At 37.7% G+C, this 19,476-nt stretch overlaps 1 protein-coding gene across 2 annotated transcripts in view; it reads left to right on the top strand.

Annotated features, from left to right (window-relative positions):
* Window positions 1–19,476, top strand: part of LOC127436503 (MICOS complex subunit MIC19-like) — a 111,424-nt gene that overhangs the window by 77,733 nt on the left and 14,215 nt on the right. For both annotated transcript variants that reach the window (XM_051690707.1, XM_051690706.1), the window contains one exon: window positions 3,048–3,118. In XM_051690707.1, the coding sequence (XP_051546667.1) occupies window positions 3,048–3,118 (71 nt within the window). The remainder of the gene's footprint in view (window positions 1–3,047; window positions 3,119–19,476) is intronic.

Here is a 19,476-nt window from a genome sequence, read left to right as displayed (position 1 = left end):
TGTTACGTTAAATGAGATCAAATGACTATTCGACAACAAACATTTTTGTCGCCAGTTTTTTTTATTGTTGACGTTGCCGATAACATTGTCTAATCATTTCAGCCCTACTCAGAATGTGGCAGATGAAGATGAGGGTTTGGTGTTTTGTAAAAGAGCATGTGGGTGTTAAAGGTGTGCTCACGGACTGATGGTGGGGCCTCTGAATCAGTGTGTGCACAACTCTCAAATCAAAATCAGCTCTCTCACATTAATCAAGAGAAATGACAGACCTCCCAAATTACACCACCACTCAGGTCATGGGGCTTTAGAACATGTGTGTGTGTGTGTGTGTGAGACTCCATTTCCGTTTAATCAGTGTCTGTTCTGGCCAGCATCCTTTTGTTGTGTCGCATTGATTAGTGCTAACTCCGCCCATCAGATCAGCATCATCACAACATGCTCTTAAAATCACCGTGGTTGTTCCCCTTCCACCTGGCCAGTCGGAGCCAGTTGGAGTTTTACGCCCTCTTTAACTTTCAATACCTGTTGATCTAATAAAATAATTGATGGCTTGCTTGTCAACATCTATTTAACGATAAAATAAAACATTATATTGGAAGTTTGCAAGAAGGCGTGTCACCCCCAATGCAGAACGTCTGAGTTTTTGTAGTTTTATAGTTAGTCAGACTGTTAAACCTGAAGTGCCTAATGTAAGCCACATTTGGCCTAAACTCTGTTACTTTCTCTGTATTTCCTTTATTTTGCCTGCATTATAAATCCAAATTCAACATTTTTGAATGATACTTATTTTTTCTGGACAAGTGAGTGGTTTTGTATTTATTAATAATTAATTTATTCAAATACAAATTGTGTTTAAATGAGACAAAACGGTTGAAAAGAGCATATTATAATCTTGTTTAATTATTTAAACTAAATTAAATTGCCTATTAAACTCTGTGCCTAAAGTCGTCAACATCCAGATCACTACTGATAGGTACTTTTCTCAGTAATGGACCCAATCACAATTCTTTACATGTTTGGGCATTTTATTTAGTCATTTTCTAGAGATTGCAGAGGCGGATATCCATTTGTATCTCTAGTTCTAATATTTGGAATTAATAGATTTAAACAAGCATACTTTTTCATGTACAGATGTACCCTATGAACACAAAACATCTCAAAATTTGAATGAGACCCAGCGAAGTATTCAGCTTTTCAGGCTGGTAAATGTCCCATTGAGGAAGACTCTATTCTTTCTCATGGGGAACAGTATGGATTTATTCCCAAAATCTCCATTTTCATGCTGTGCCTTCACCACTTCCTGGTGTTGTTCCCATACATTTTACAGTGTACAATAATAGCACCACATTGTTGATAGACACTTTGAGCGGCTCTTACTTGATGTGCAGTCCATCAAAATCCATACAGTAGCAGTAGTTTCTCACAACCCCAAGAAATCGAAAAGCAAGCAATACTATTTGTGCTGCACTGATAACAAGAAAGTGTTTGAAATTTTTATTTATTTATTTTTATTATTATTTCTCTCTTTTCTAGTAATACAGGAACTTGGAGACCCAACGGGTGGGGTCCACTGCTGTTTTAAAGCTGTGTGTTAGTGGGAGATTTTTATGTGTAGAAAGCAGAGTGGATAGGGATACATGTACAAGCTTAGCTTTTAATTGTGAAAATATTTCAGTGTTATATTTGTTCAGTTATACAACCCCAATTCTGAAAAAGTTGGGACAGTATGAAAAATGTAAATTAAAACAAAGGAGTGATTTGTAAATTATATTCACCCTTTGCTATATTGAAAGCACTACAACTACACATTATGATGTTTACCTTGTGACTTTCATAGTTTTTTTTGAAAATGTACAGTAATTTCAAATCAGATGATTGCAACATACTCCAAAATAGCTGGGACAGTCGAGTGTTTACCTCTGTGAAAAATCACCATGTCTTCTAATAACACTTATTAAGCATTAAGCCAGACACTGGCTTTTGGACCTGACGCTGATAACAGCTTGGTTGGTCCTTTTCCTCTTTGGACCAGCGAATAAAATGGGTGTGTTTTTAAAAAAAACAATTTGAAATGTTGACCCATCGGACCAAAAATCACTGTTCCGCTGTTCTACTTACCATTTCAGATGAGGCCGAGCCCAGAGAAGTCGGCAGCACTTCTGGACAGTGTTGATGTAGGGCTTCTACTTTGCAAAGTAAATTCTTAACTTGCATCTGTGGATGCAGCGGCGAGTGGTGTTGACTAACAAAGGGGTACTAAAGTAATCCCAAGCCCATGTTCATGATATCCATTTCAGATGAATGACGTTTTTACGACAGTGACATCTGAGGGATTGGAGATCACGCGCATTCAGAAGTTGTTTTTGTCTTGCCCTTTACGCAACGAGATTTGACCAGATTCCTTGAAACTTTTAACTATAATGTGCACTGTAGAGGGTAACATGCACAAAATCCTTCCAATTTTTCTTTGGGGAGCATTGTTCTCATAGTGCTGGATTATTTGCTGAAGCATCTGTTGGCAAATTGACAAGTCTTGAACGATCCTTGCTCTGGAAGGACTAGGCTCCTTATATACTATGACACAATTGTCTCACCTGTTTAACATCTCCTGTTTCACATTGTCTTGTTATTTCAACTTGTCAAATTGTTATTAGTCTTAAATTGCCCCTGTCTCAACTTTTTTGGAGCGTGTTGCAATCAGATGATTAGAAATTCCTGTACATTTTCAAAAAACCAATGAAATTCACAAGGTAAACATCATATAATGTTTAGTTGTAGTGCTTTCAATAGAGCAAAGGGTGAATATAATTTACAAATCCCTCCTTTTTGTTTTTGTTTTTAGAATTTTTCATACTGTCCCAACTTTTTCGGAATTGGGTTTGTAAAATGAATAGTTCTGACTTAGAATTCTGATTGGATGAGTCAAAACGACTAAAAACGCTGGCATTGCACATTTTGAATGAATGTGCCAGGAAAAATCACTGTAACAGCCTCTCGTGGCTTTTTGCTGTATTTTAACACGCACATTTTTTCTCTCCCTTCCTCAGAGTGCCCAGTTCTACAAGGTGTCCAATGAGAACTATCACAAGGCAGCAAATGATGTCAATGCCAAGTTCAAGTGAGTTCACAATAACCTAGTTTCCATCCATTTTTCGCACTGTTATTGACAAAGTGAAAATGCATAAAAAACTGTTTGCAAAATTTGCTGGCTTCTGCTTATTTCCATTCAAATGGCCTTTTATCGATATAAATAGTGTGTGTGATGTCATCATGCTTAAAAAAAACACTTTGTCGCATAATAGGGCTGGGACGATTAATCGACGTCATCGATTACAGAAATACGTCGATTTGCATAACATGCGTCGGCGCGTCGCAATGGAGTAATTAAAATGGCAGCGCCCGGTTTAAGTATGGATTCCCCCGAAGAACAAGCTGCAGCTAAATAAAACTTGCCTACGGTCATCTAAAGCGTGGGAGTATTTTAACCAGAGACCCAACAATGTCCAAAATCATGAAATCATGATCATCCAAAAAAAAAGAAAATTCTGTAATTTGCTCACAATTAGTATATCATCATTTACTTACCCACTGTGAGAACCCACTGTTTAGGGCTGTCAAGATTATGAAATTTGGCTGACGATTAATTGTTAAACAAGTAATTGCAATTATGATGATTAATTGTCTCGTTTAGGATGATTAATTGTCATATAAATTGTCATGTTTCTTAAGGTGCATGTGTGCTTTCAAGTAATTTTTACTTATATACTTACATAATATATAATAAATGATTTCCTTTTAAGGCTTTAAAAACTTGTGTCATGAAAAATAATGTTTTAAAAATAAAAATATTTCTAAATACTTAAAATATGTCTCTCTTTTAGGTCAGCTTTAGTTTTGGCCAATTTTATATTTACACTGTTGTTTTTTGAACTCTTTTTTATTTTTTAAATAAAAAAATAAAATGTAATTTTTTTTATATATATTTTTGAATTATATTATACTGTATATTAGGGCTGCTTGATTATGGCAAAAATGATAATCACGATTATTTTGTCAATATTGAGATCACGATTATTTAACACAATTACTCATTGACTTTGGAAGCATAACGCATTTATTGAACTTGTCTTTTAACAGTGGATTTTCTTGAACTTGAAATGTAAACTGCACTGGGTAGGGGAGGAGACTATTGTCATGTGATAATTATTTTATGTTACGTATGGTAGTCAAATAAAGAAAAGCCTCCATCGCCATCATTTACAGCAGGGATGCTCACACTTCTATGGAATGAAATCTACTTTTTCATCATGTTATTGCAGCAAGATATCCCATGTACAATAAAGGCTATACATTATCACAATACCAAAATGTCAGTAGTCGGTAATGAAATTTTATGATACTCAATACCAGCTTCAAAACCACAAAAAATAACAACACTAACTAATATGTTAATTATGGAAGAATGGTTTCAAGTTCTTAATAATTCAAGACTAGTAAACAGTCAGTAATAAAATAACAATAAAAAACAGCAATGAATAGAAATTGATTAAAAATAATAGAACAAATTATGAAAATTCTGTGCATTTTTTAACAGCTTTAAAAGTTTTTAACAGCAATAGGCTATCAAGTATTCAAGGAAACATTCAGAATGAAATGCAACAAAACTACTACTGGTCTTCACTGTATGATTATAATAGATTAATACTTTTACTAAAGTTACCCAGTCAAGAGCAGTGAGTGTTTTCTCGTTTTCTTGTTATGGTTGTTTGATTATTATAATGACACACTAGACAGCAGCAGGTGTATTAGCTTACATTTATACTCACAATTCTGACCTTTTTATACAAATCCATTTTTTTCTCTGCTTTTTACGTTCACTTCAGACATCACTCTCTGTGTTTACATGAATACCTCACCAAGACGGGCATTTTTGCCGAATTTTGAAAATGTATTTGACCGTTCAGACGCGCATTAGTGCCAGCGTTCAACACACACACATACACCGCCTGTCAATCAAACTGGGCACAGCTGTTACGAGATTACTAGCGAATTATAAAATGCGTGATCTGGATTACTTTCAACAGCAGAATAAGAATATGAACTTTCTAATAAGTGACACAGGCCTAGGCTATCACAAATATAGCTGGTTATTTTTTCGTTATTGACGTTTTAATCAGCCTGCTTGTCCGGTCAGGCAAGTAAAATTCTCTTTAACTTGCCCCTTCAAAAATCCACTTGTCCCGGGCAAGCATTAATGCTGAGTCCTGATTAAATACTGTATTCAACATTCTCAGATAACAATTTTTTCTTCTGCAGTATAGCTCCTAAAGTAAATATACATTGTTTTAAAGGAGTTATAGATATTATTTTAGAAAACATGCCAAAAAAAGACCAATCAAAAACGTATTTTGTTCCAGTCTATAATGGGCTAAGACACTCTCTCACCTTTATGTTCACTTCGATCCATTTTTAACTCACAAAAATCAAACTTTCTCTTCTTCCCAATGAACACTTTTTATTGATTCAGACCAATGAAACAGAAAAGCAAAACATATATACACGAATCAACTTTTAACCCCCATTATTCCCTTTCCCCCTCCCAATCCCCAACCCCACCCTGACCCTCAACAATATCCCTGTGGTCAAACAAAATCAGCTGCGTATTTGCAAAACTATTTGTTCTTACCACAAGCGAGTCTCTGTTAAACTCTAACAAGCAAGCGAGCGCGCGCATCCGTGTCAATCAAACCGATCGCAATGGAGAAAGGGAGCGCAGTAATTTTGATTAAACTGTCCAACATGTACATGTAATGTAATCAATTGTGCAGCTTTAATGGTTATCAGACTGAAGTCTCAGCAGTCAAGGTGTGCCGGTTTTCAAAATGTTTTCTCCTGCCCGTGTAAGCGCATGTAATACAGTGAGTCTTTTCAGAGCAGGAGTGAATTTGCACAGGGTTTACAGATGATTGTACTATATTAAACTGTATATAATACTGAATATAATGTATAATAATGCTAAGGGTCCTGATATTTTAAAGTCCTCCTGATAATGCCACATCATGTAATGTCTGATTTCACTAGTAAATTTATACAATGGCAAACATTATTTTGCTGGATAAACATACACAGTTTTTTGAAAAGAATAGTTTAGAAACATGTAATCAGTGAAAATACTATTTTAAAAACTATAATATTAAAATACTTAAATGTATATAATCAGTGACGGTGTACAAGCATACTGTATGTATCTAACATAATTGTGTATTTTTCAGTTGGGCAGAGTTATTAAAATTTCTGTTTTCGTGTCACTATTGCCCTCTGCTGGGCTGAACTTTTGTCCCACTCCATGCCCTATGGATCATTTTACTCTTTAATGATGAGCATTTTTTTGTTAAGTTTTACAAGTTAAGCAACTGTTTCGCATATGTCCTGAAAGTAATAATAATAATACATTTAAACTTAACTTTTTATGATTCAGGCTTTGTTCAAAGTTTTGTGAGAGTAAAGAATCGTTAATTCAGTAATGTAAATCAAATCAAATCCTTACACCCTTTATCATTTCAGTTTTTTGAAAAATCATATTTGAATAAAATACAGGAAATAAAATTTAATTTTTATCCGATTAATCGTAGAAATAATTGAAGATTAATCGATTATCAAGATAATCGTTAGTTGCAGCTTTAGCAAATAGAAAAGATTAAAATAGAAGAACAGGGTGCTCTGCAAGAGATGGCATTGCCCCCACAGTACCCCCCACTGAACATTGAGTCAGTCTGGGATTACATGAAGAGACAGAAGCAATTGAGACAGCCTAAATAGATAGAAGAACTGTAGCGAATTCTCCAAGAAGCCATATCTCTCTCCATTGCCCCTCCCCGAGAGCCTTCCAAAAAGGCCAAATAGCTGCCCCATTTTTATTAAATAAATCCAAATTGCCCATCCGCAGCTTTAGGGGGGTGTGTGCTAGTCCCAAAAATAGTACAGAGCAGGTGGCGTAGCTGTAAATACCTGAAGAATTGAGGCCTGGGAATCCCAAAATGTTTAACCAAATTTTCAGAAGATCTCAACACTCCACTCTCATATAGGTCACCGAGCTTATTAACCTCCCTCACAATCCACTTTGTCCAACAGAAAGGGGACTTGTACATAATTTTGGGTTCAGCCATATGCTCGAAGCAACATTTAAATAAATGTCTGAATTAAAAATTCTGGACACTTTTGTCCATACCATGTGCAAATGTGATATAACGGGGTGTAACTTAACTTCTCTGGTTAGTTTGATAGAAAGGCTTTGCAATGGCGAATTATGGGCAAGAACTTCTTGTTCAATACAAAACCAGGGAGGGGCTCTCTCAGGTGAAAGCAATCAATGAGCCAAATGTCTGACATATGCATAATAAAAAAACAAAATCTTGGGTAGGCCTAGCCCACCTTTGTCAATCGGCCTATGTATCTTACTGAAGTGTAATCAGGGACGTTTACCATTCCAAATGAAGAACTTCGCTATGCTGTCAAATTCCTTGAAATAAGAGAGGGGGACATGTATAGGGAGAGATTGTAGCAGGTAGTTGAATTTTGGAATACAATTCATTTTAATAACATTAACCTTCCCAATCATAGATAAATGTAATGAAGCCCACCTGCCCACATTGTTCGAAAACCTTTTTATTAAAGGGTCAAAATTAACATTAACTAAACCACACAAATTTGCTGGGAATGAAATACCCAAATAATTAATGCCCTGTTTGGGCCACTGGAAGGTGCCCAGCTGAAAAGCCGTTACCAGGCAGTATGCTGTCAGAGCCAAAGCTTCAGATTTAGACCAATTAACTCTGTATCCTGAGAACTTAGAAAAGGAATAAATAATTCTGTGGAGGCAAGGCATATATCTATTTGGGTCGGAAACGAATAGTAAAATATCGTCTGCATAAAGCAAAAGCTTATGGCCACACCTCCCGCCATCACCCCTGGAAAATCATCCTCCTTTCTTACTGCGGCTGCTAACAGTTCCAGGGCAAGACAGAACAATAATTGGGAAAGAGGGCAACCCTTCCAGGTGCCCCTATCCAGAGTAAAATAATCTGAAATTAATCCATTTGTTTGTACCGCCGCTACCGGGTGTCTGTCTATAAAGTAACTTAATCCATCCAATAAAAGTATTCCCGAACCTGTATATTTGCAAAATCTTAAAAAGATAATGCCATTCTACCATATCAAATGCCTTTTCGCCGTCAAGTGAGATGGCAGCGACCAGAGTCTGATCGTTCGCTACTGACCACATGATATTGATGAGACGCCTAATGTTATCAGAAGATCTACGGCCCCGAATAAACCCCACCTGATTAATATGTATAAGAGATGTCATAACTTTACTTAATTGGTTAGCCAGAATTTTTAACAATATTTTTACATCTAGCTGGATCAGGGAAATTGGACGGTAACTCTTATACTCACTTGGACGAATCAGACTGATCCGGGCTTGTGTCATGGTTGGCGGAAGCTTTCCATTCTTTAATGATTCCATATAAACTTCTATCAAAAGTGGAACCAGTTCTGTAGTATAAGATCTAAAAAATTCAGCGGCAAAGCCATCTGGCCCCGGAGCCTTGCCTGTAGAAATGGCCTTAACTACCTCGCCAAGCTCCTCCAAGGTTATCTCAGAATCAGTTTAGGGAACTCAGTCGTCAGTTTAGGGAGTTCTAATGGTTCCACAAAGTTTCTAATATCTTCATCAGTAGATGTGGAACTATGAAGATCAAGATAGAATTCTTTAAAAGCATTATTAATATCAATGGCCGAGGTAACTATTTCACCACCAGCAGATTTCACTGAGGGAATGGAAGAAAAAGACTCTCTCTGTTTTATATATCTAGCCAGAATTTCCCTGCCTTGTCCCCCGACTCAAAGTATGACTGTCTTACCCTGAATTGCCAAAACTCCACCTTCTGTGGCAAAATAGTATTATATCTGTATTTCAATTGGGTCAATTCCCTGAGGCCATTAGACGAAATTTGGCACTTCAGCTCTGCCTCGACACAATATTCCCTTCCAATTCCACGAGTTCTTGTGCTTTGGATTTTTTGGTGAATGAGGCATACTGTATGATCCGCCCCTAAGAATCGCCTTAAGTGCTTCCCAAACCACGCCCACAGAGGATACTGAGGACCAGTTGGTCTCCATATAGACATTGATTTCAGCCTTTAGCATTTGTTGGAATTCAGGATTTTGCAAAAGTGATACATTAAAGCACCAACTATATGATTTCCTTTTCTCCATATGTGGCAACACCTCTAAACACTATTAAACCAAGGCATGATCCGAGACTAAAATGTTTCCAATTGAGCAATCAACAACAGATTAAATGAGGGACTTAGATATATATATATATATATATATATATATATATATATATATATATATATATACATATACAGGTGCTGGTCATATAATTAGAATATCATCAAAAAGTTGATTTATTTCACTAATTCCATTCAAAAAGTGAAACTTGTATATGATATTCATTCATTACACACAGACTGATATATTTCAAATGCTTATTTCTTTTAATTTTGATGATTATAACTGACAACTAAGGAAAATCCCTAATTCAGTATCTCAGAAAATTAGAATATTACTTAAGACCAATACAAAGAAAGGATTTTTAGAAATCTTGGCCAACTGAAAAGTATGAACATGAACAGTATGAGCATGTACAGCACTCAATACTTAGTTGGGGCTCCTTTTGCCTCAATTACTGCAGCAATGCGGCGTGGCATGGAGTCGATCAGTCTGTGGCACTGCTCAGGTGTTATGAGAGCCCAGGTTGCTCTGATAGTGGCCTTCAGCTCTTCTGCATTGTTGGGTCTGGCATATCGCATCTTCCTCTTCACAATACCCCATAGATTTTCTATGGGGTTAAGGTCAGGCGAGTTTGCTGGCCAATTAAGAACAGGGATACCATGGTCCTTAAACCAGATACTGGTTGCTTTGGCACTGTGTGCAGGTGCCAAGTCCTGTTGGAAAATGAAATCTGCATCTCCATAAAGTTGGTCAGCAGCAGGAAGCATGAAGTGCTCTAAAACTTCCTGGTATACGGCTGCGTTGACCTTGGACCTCAGAAAACACAGTGGACCAACACCAGCAGATGACATGGCACCCCAAACCATCACTGACTGTGGAAACTTTACACTGGACCTCAAGCAACATGGATTGTGTGCCTCTCCTCTCTTCTTCCAGACTCTGGGACCCTGATTTCCAAAGGAAATGCAAAATTTACTTTCATCAGAGAACATAACTTTGGACCACTCAGCAGCAGTCCAGTCCTTTTTGTCTTTAGCCCAGGCGAGACGCTTCATACGCTGTCTGTTGTTCAAGAGTGGCTTGACACAAGGAATGCGACAGCTGAAACCCATGTCTTGCATACGTCTGTGCGTAGTGGTTCTCCCCCACATTTTTGAATGGGTTTTGTTTCACAGTCCTCTCCAGGGTGCGGTTATCCCTATTGCTTGTACACTTTTTTCTACCACATCTTTTCCTTCCCTTCGCCTCTCTATTAATGTGCTTGGACACAGAGCTCTGTGAACAGCCAGCCTCTTTTGCAATGACCATTTGTGTCTTGCCCTCCTTGTGCAACGTGTCAATGGTCGTCTTTTGGACAACTGTCAAGTCAGCAGTCTTCCCCATGATTGTGTAGCGTACAGAACTAGACTGAGAGACCATTTAAAGGAATTGCAGGTGTTTTGAGTTAATTAGCTGATTAGAGTGTGGCACCAGGTGTCTTCAATATTGAACCTTTTCACAATATTCTAATTTTCTGAGATACTGAATTTGGGATTTTCCTTAGTTGTCAGTTATAATCATCAAAATTAAAAGAAATAAACATTTGAAATATATCAGTCTGTGTGTAATGAATGAATATAATATACAAGTTTCACTTTTTGAATGGAATTAGTGAAATAAATCAACTTTTTGATGATATTCTAATTATATGACCAGCACCTGTATGTATATATATATATATAAAAATCTATTCTAGAGTAAATCTTATGGACTGATGAAAGAAATGTATAGTCCCTACCAGATGGGTTTAAAAGTCTCCACCAAGATTTTTACACACCCTGTGAAGCGTCAATGTTGCTCTAGGGGGCTTGCACACTTTTGCTTCACTATGATCAAGGACTGAGTCCATCAAAAGATTAAAGTCCCCTCCCAATATTATATCATGAGGGGTGCCAGCAGCTTGCAACTTCCCTTCAAGGTCTATAAAAAAGCCCTGATTATCAATGTTAGGTGCATAAATATTAGCCAAAATAAGACTTTTTCTCTGAATTTCAGCTAAAACAATAATGACTCATCCTAAGTTATCTTTTATCTATTTGAGACATTTGAATTGTAGATGTTTACTTATCAGTATAATGACTCACCTGCTCTTACTCGAGCCAGCACTATAAAAAAAATGCCCACCACATATCTTTCCAAATTTTTCAGCTTCCTGCGGAGAAAGGTGAGTTTCTTGAAGAAACACTATATCATATTTCTTACACTTAAGAAGAGAAATAACATTCCTTCTTTTTATGGGGTGCCCCAACCCATTCACATTCCACATGGAGAGAGACAGTCCACTCATATTAACATTTGACATTTTGACATATAAGAAAAAATAGATTGTGTCAAAACAAGATTATAAAGACCACATTCCAACATTAGTGCAACCATCAAAACCCGAACATCCCTCAGAACCAAACAAACAGAAAAAAGAAAAACGTGTTCATTAACCCCGCGCACGACAGCGCCAACTGCCGTCTGACCCTCTAAACTCAAACAGTCCATGCACGCCTACAAGAACTCCCACGACAACTTTGCCGTCAGATTACTCAAGTCCGTTGTTTCTATACAAATTTTGTTTGACAGAATTACATGGCAAAATGTTAATCTATAAAGCAAACTCCAGCCAATAGGCGGAATAAACACAAAGAGCTTGTAGATATGTCAAACAGTCAAACAAATGTTCAGTGAGCCGGTCCACTTGGCTGCAACATGAGTGCAAACAAATGTCTTAATCACTCCAATGTCTTTGCAAGAAATACTCCACAAAACAAACTCCAGCCAGTAGGAGGAATCAGCACAAAGAGCGTGTAGATTCATCCATAAAACTGTGCTGAAGCTGTGTCACTCCACAAAATAAACTCCAGCAGCTAGGCGGAACCAGCACAAAAAGAGTGCGCAAATTCTTCAAACAGTCAAGCGAATGCTCAGTGAGCCGGTCCACTCGGCTGCAACGTGAGTACAACAAGATGACTTACTCCATTGACTTTATGAAGGACATCGCTTGCTGTGGGCAGGTGAATGTTTTACGGCCATTCTTCGCATCTCTTCTCAGTTTGCCCAGGAATATCAGGGCAAAAGTGAACTTCCATTGATGTAAAAGTTTCTTGCATTCCTTGATTCGATCACGTTTCTCTCTTGTCAAATTCGCAAAGTCTGGGAACAAGAAAATGCTGTGGTTTTTCCAAGCCTTCCTTTACTCCTCACCTCGCGTAACACAAGATCTTTATCGGATGATCTCAGAAATTTGGCCAGAATTGATCAGGGTCTGCCTCCCTCCACAGATCGCCGAGCAGGAACCCTGTGAGCTTGCTCGATTTTCAGCTTATGGCCTGCTATGTTGAGCAGATTCGGAAGGAGGCCATCCAGGAATTTCACCATATCCTGTCCCTCTTCGCCCTTGGGAATTCTGACAATAACAAGAAAATGCTGTGGTTTTTCCAAGAAAGCCTTCCTTTACTCCTCGCGTAACACAAGATCTTTATCAGATGATCTGAGAAATTTCACATGACCGATCCTTGCATGGCGTCACATGACTCTCAAAAACGTCCTCTTCTTAATAGAGCTGAATCTTGCAGATTTTCTTCATGATAAGATACACACAGTGAACATGATATACATATTATGATTCACTACATCTCGAGCCATCACGTTATAATCTAGCTGCAGCAAACACGCAGGAGTGACGAGCATCCCCGCACCAGAGTGTGCATCAGCCGGGAGAAGATTCAATCTCTTCTTCGGTCACTTCACGCAACTCATAGACGCAGCGCTGACCACACAGAGAAATGCCAGTTTCTGGGTTTATTTTCATAACCTGCTTCCTTATTATTTGAACTTTAATAAAGGATGCTTTAAATATATTACGCTGGGATGTTTCATTGTGAAATGGAATGTGGTACAATAATTGTTTTATCTCAATTATCTTGTTTTCATAATCGTTGGAAGCCAAAATCATAATTGAAAATAAAATTCTATTAATCGCCCAGCCCTACTGTTTATTATATTATATTATGCTATAGAAAAATATTTCTATCCAAATTTTTTCTCTTTTACACATTATTTCTCATGAAGCAAAACCTTTAAGATTTTGTTTCTTCATTCTATCACTTCACAGAAATAAAGTGTGTGTCTGCTCCGTGTGTCACTGAAGCCGGAGCTCTTTGTGTTCACTATCAAAGTTTTTATTTGCTCATTTGTATTTTGCGGGAGTGTAGCATGAGCCTCTGTTTCTCAAGTGCATCAGAGTGCTTGAGAAGTGCTTCACGTTCTTCCGGACAGGAGCTGCTCTGGTTGACATCTGCTGTGCAGCTCAATGATGTCCTGAGTTCAACTGAATGACACACAAACGTGCCTTTGCTATTTTTATATTCACTTAAATGTGCATTAAAATGTGATTAGAAAAATGCACTAAAATGTGATTTAGAATTTGAAGTGCACAATAATTGTGGTTATCTAAACAGAAACGTGGTTAGGTCAAATAATAATCGCGACAGGTCTACCACTGTTTTTATCTTTCATGGAACACAAAAAGAGATTTTGAATGTCCAGGCTGATCTTGTCCATACAACACAAGTGGATGGTGATTAATACCGTCAAGCTCCAAAAAGGACCAAAAAAGACCATAAAAGTAGTTAATACAACTTTCCTTCTGAACACGTCTGTCTGATGTGGCAAACTTACTTCCATAACACTAGACCCACCTCATATCACAAGTCTTGTCATACACGTGGAGTCTTAGCCATTAGGCATAGCTGAAAACCTTTAATGTAAAGAGCTCTACACTTATAGGACATTTTGGCTCCATATGTTGTAATGTGGCCTATTAGCCTCAATAGTAATATATGTTGGTAAAGAGGAAGTGAATGGAGACCAGTCTGTTTCAGGACTAGCCCTGGCTCACAAATCACATTAGTCTGTCATTATCCCTCCTTCCTCAGTGCCAACACAGGGATCATCGTCTCTTTAGAAATGTCAGAAATTGATTTGTGGTGTCCAGTCAGGCTAAATCAGAGAGGGGAGGGGGGAGGTTGCTTAATGCTAAATTGCATTAAGAAATGAGTTAAAATAACATTAGCCCTGACATGGCTCTTCGTGCAGGCCTGGACATGGTGTCATGTGACCAGTAGGGCCGCAGTGAACGCTGTGATTGGTTGATTGCATTAGAGAAGTGCATTAGCAGAGTTGTGATTGGATTACAGGGTGGAGGGAGGAGTGTGTGTGAGAGGGTTTTTTGTATATAATGAAATGTCTTCAGGGTCTGATGTTACATGAAGAACCAGAGAGAAACCAGCTTTACTGACTACTGAAGACTAATCAGGTTTAACTTAATGTGTGTGAGAGAGAATGAAAGAAACTGAAAATAATTCTTTGTTTTATGAATGATGGGTCACAGGTGTGTGTGTATGTATTAAATAGCAAGAAAGGATGTTTAAGTTGTGCATTAGACGTCTGATATCTGTATTGCTTTTCCCGAGTGCATATTACAACAATATTCACCCTCTAAAGGGAGAGCAGGTGATAAGATCATATCAGAATTGAGTTTAGTGATTCGAATTAAGTATATACTTTTTTTTTTGCCATTTGATTTCCTGAAAGTTGAAACTGCCATAGAGATAAAAAAAGGAAGTCCAAATCTGCATAATTGATGGAATTAACATGAGATTGATATGATAATCTTTTACATGAACTTAAAAGATCTCGTTTCAACATCTTCATTCTCTGAGTAGCAGAAAAGCTTTGATGTAGACATGGGTTTAATGCACCGGTTCAGTTTCTTGAAAATAAGGTTGGGATTTTAATGGTATGAGATCTTTTGAGATTCTTGTGTATCAGTGTAATAAATATAACCACATGGCTTAACATGGTTTTCACAAGGAGGTGTGAAATGTTCCTTGATCGAGATCCTTTGTTGGTCCTATCAACTAAGCTGTGCCGTAAAAAAGGATAGGGATATGGTGAGGGTTAGGATCTAGAGTAGGGTTGGGAATCGTAAGGAATTTTATGATTCCTCTTAACAATTCCGGTTCCTTAATGTTTCAGGTAATGATTGCAGTAATTCTTTTAGTACTTTTTTTTTTTTTTTTTTTTAAAGAATTATTTAGAAATGAGAAATGCAATTTTTATTGCATTTACAACACTCTGCTGTCTGTTACCAAATAATGAGATCATTTCAGGTTTGAACAGAGCAGATTTAACAAATCAGAAATCAATTTAATACAGTTCTTTTAAAAGGTGTGTTTGCAGACATTTTAGAGACAATCCAATAATAGATTCTTACTCCATTTTAATTAAAAAAATCTAAATCAACACAAAATGTGATGGCATATTTCATTAATTCATTTTTTTTTTTTATATATAAAATTACACTTTACAACAAAACTTGTGGATCTTTAATTATACATTGTCATATGAACAACCAGTCAGTAACTGCACTGCTTGATTTAATAGAGACACAGGTCATCATTAAATAAACAGTAACAGTTCCAGAGACAGTTTAGACTGTGTTTTGTAGCGTAATGTTGTGAGACTTCAACAGTTCTTATTTAATTTTGGGTTGGACATTCATAACTTGCATATCAGTATAAGATTACTTGTATACTGGACACGCTGTATGTTTCACGCTGTAGATTCAAAAGAACCGGCTCATTAGAATGGTTCTTTCGGGATCGGACTGTACCGGAAGCGCATATGTTTCGTGCTGTAAAAAGAGCCTGATAAATATACAGGTAGAACTGTATGTTTTACGCTGTAGAGTCAGTAGAGGGCAGCGCTGCTGCAGAGATGCGCTGCTGGAAACACTGTCAGAGTATTTGAGGACGGTGTTCCAGACACATCGGCGGAAAATTGCTCGCTGGAGAACCGTTAACGGAATCGAAAGTCACAAAGATCATACGATTCCAGTATTTTTTAAAGAACCGGTTCTTGCTTCCCAACCCTAGTCTAGAGCAACATTCCTGTCAACCTCTGAGATAACCTTGAAGGAGCTTGGTGAGTTAATTAAGGCCTTGCCTACAGGCAAGGCTCCGGGGCCAGATGGCTTTGCCGCTGAATTTTTTAGATCTCATGCTACAGAACTGGCTCCACATTTGCTAGAAGTTTATACAGAATCATTACAGAATGGAAAGCTACCTCCAAACATGGCACAAGCCTGGATCAGTCTGATACTTAAAAAGTACAACGATCCAAGCGAGTGTAAGAGTTACCGTCCAATTTCCCTGATTCAGTTAGACGTTTAAATTAGGGATGCACCGATCCGATACCTGGATCGGTATCGGCTCCGATACTGACGTTTTTTAAACGGTTCAAGTATCGGTCCGACGAGCCCGATCCAAATCCGATACTGTGTGTTAATCATGTTCGTTACTGTCAAGCTAAAAAAATTACATAAAAGAACCATTAAAACACAATTAAAGTAGTTCATATGCACGTGCATTTTATTCAAAGCCACTTGAAGATGTGCAATAGCTTTGTGAATCACAAAAGGCTGTGTTTAATAAGTAAATATAAAAAATGTACGTGCAGCTCCAGCACGTTATTGAATGGCGCTGCTCTGTTTACACACACTTGCGGCGATTTTTAGCCTTCATGCGGTGCGCAATATTTGAGCGCTACTCACGAACAACATCTCAGATGTAGATGCTCAATAGTTCGGTTCACTTATAATATGCATTTAGAATGGCACTGGAGGTGCTTTTTTTTTTTTTTTACCAGAATTTGAATAAGAAGCTAATTAAACTACTGTGAACTTACCTACAAACAGACACATACAGGACTTCCTGGAGAGTTCAGAATGTCAAAATAAAAGCGTGAGGGTTTTAAAATTTAAAGGTGTCACGGAGGCAGAGATATGAACTCAGTAGCAGGGTTTATTGAACAGATGATTGAATCAGTGATGTAAACATTGTGAGTAAATCCAGTTGAGCAGAGTGGCAAACAGCGGGTGAGTAATATCCAGACAGGGTATTGACACGATGAACAGAAAACTCACAACAGTCTTATGATACTTGCAGGCAATAATGAAGACACAGGTATGTTTGACATAGTAGAAAGGTCTGGAGTCTCAGAGATGCTATCGATGAGAACAGACAAAGAGTGTGTGAGAAAGCGGGTATATATGCAGTCCTTGATTAGCCACTAATGATATGCAGGTGCGTGTAATCAGAACTCAGGGGAGAGTGAGCACTGTGACTGCAGTGAGGAAGAAAGAGAGAGAGACCGGTGGATCCGTGACAAAAGGTGCACGATGGAGATATATTACTATATATTACTATTATAATATATTATTATTATTATTATTATTATTATTATTATCATTTGTTTAAAATTATAATAATATTTAAGTTGAATGGGTTCCAAAAAATAACTGTGTGAATGAAAAGTGAGCTGATTTCTTACAACTAAATTGAACAAAAAAGAGATCTGAATCCTTTAAAGTCCAGATACAAGTAGAAAAAAAAGTTTTCTACTGATGACTTATACTGGAATTTCTGTTAATTTTGCTGCTACATTATCCAGTGTTCTAGTTAACAATAAAGTTTTTCTTAATAAGCTATACATTTATATTAAAATTATGTGTAGTTAGAGGTTTGTGTTTCTTTACATCCCAATTAGTTCCACACAATAATGTAAAGATATTCTAAACTGATTATGCAGAAAAACAACACTGGTATCGGATCGGGATCGGTATCGGCCGATACTGAGATTTTCGATATCGGAATCGGATCGGAAGAGAAAAAGTGGTATCGGTGCATCCCTAGTTTAAATATTGTCAAAAATTTTGGCTAACTGATTGTAACAAGATAAAATGGAAAGGAGGAGGCAGGAACCGGCTTAACAGCATAAATAATCTTTTAATAAAACAAAAACACACAAACATAAACACATGCAGGGCAGCTGCCCGTAACTCACTCTCTCTCGAACTGCCGCCTCCAGTCACCTTTATCCCTCTGGAGGGCTTGATTGGGCTTGATTAGCCTGATTAGGGGCCGGGCCCCGCCCTCCTCCCTGCCACACTCCTCCCTCATCCCTGCCACACCGATTAAGTAAAGTTATGACATCTCTTATACATATAGATCAGGTGGGGTTTATTCGGGGCCGTAACTCTTCTGATAACATTAGGCATTTCTTTTAATGTCATGTGGACAGTGGTGAATGATCAGACTCCGGTCGCTGCCATCTCGCTTGATGCCAAAAAAGTGTTTGATATGGTAGAATGGGATTATCTTTTTAAGATTTTGGAAATGTATGGATTCGGGAATATTTTTATTGGGTGGATTAAGTTGCTTTATAGACACCCGGTAGCGGCGGTTCAAATGAATGGATTAATTTCAGATTATTTCACTCTGGATAGGGGCACCTGGCAGGATTGCCCTCTTTCCCCCGTTATTGTTCTGTCTTGCCCTGGAACCATTAGCCGCCGCGATGAGAAAGGAGGATGATTTTCCAGGGATGGTGGCAGGAGGTGTGGCGCATAAGCTTTTGCTTTACGTAGATTATATTTTATTATTCATCTCTGACCCAACTAGATCTATGCCTTGCCTTCACAGAATTATTTATTCCTTTTCTAAATTCTCAGGATTAGAGTTAATTGGTCTAAATCCGTAGCTTTGGCTCTGACAGCATACTTTCTGATAACAGCTTTTCAACTGGGCGCCTTCCAGTGGCCCAAACAGGGCATTAAGTATTTGGGTATTTTATTCTCAGCAAATTTTTGTGATTTATTTAAAGTCAATTTTGACCCTTTAATAAAAAGGTTTTCGAGCTATGTGGGCAGGTGGACTTCATTACTTTTATCTATGACTGGGAAAGGTTAATGTTATTAAAATGAATTGTATTCCAAAATTCAACTACCTGCTACAATCTCTCCCTATAGATGTCCCCCTCTCTTATTTCAAGCAATGTGATAGCATAGTGAAGTCCTTCATTTGGAATGGTAAACGTCCCAGATTACACTTCAGTAAGTTACATAGGTGACAAAGGTGGGCTAGGCCTACCAAAGATTTTATTTTATTATTATGCATTCGGTCTCAGACATTTGGCTCATTGGATGCTTCCACCTGAGAGAGCCCCTCCCTGGTTTTGTATTGAACAGGAAGTTCTTGCCCCATCTCACCATTGCGAACCCTTTCTATCAAACTAACTGGAGAAGTT

Source organism: Myxocyprinus asiaticus, chromosome 47 (genome assembly GCF_019703515.2).
Source record: "Myxocyprinus asiaticus isolate MX2 ecotype Aquarium Trade chromosome 47, UBuf_Myxa_2, whole genome shotgun sequence".
In the NCBI taxonomy this organism is placed as follows: domain Eukaryota; kingdom Metazoa; phylum Chordata; class Actinopteri; order Cypriniformes; family Catostomidae; genus Myxocyprinus; species Myxocyprinus asiaticus.
The sequence above is the reverse complement of the archived record's forward strand: the minus strand, read 5'-3'. Positions and strand labels throughout refer to the sequence as shown.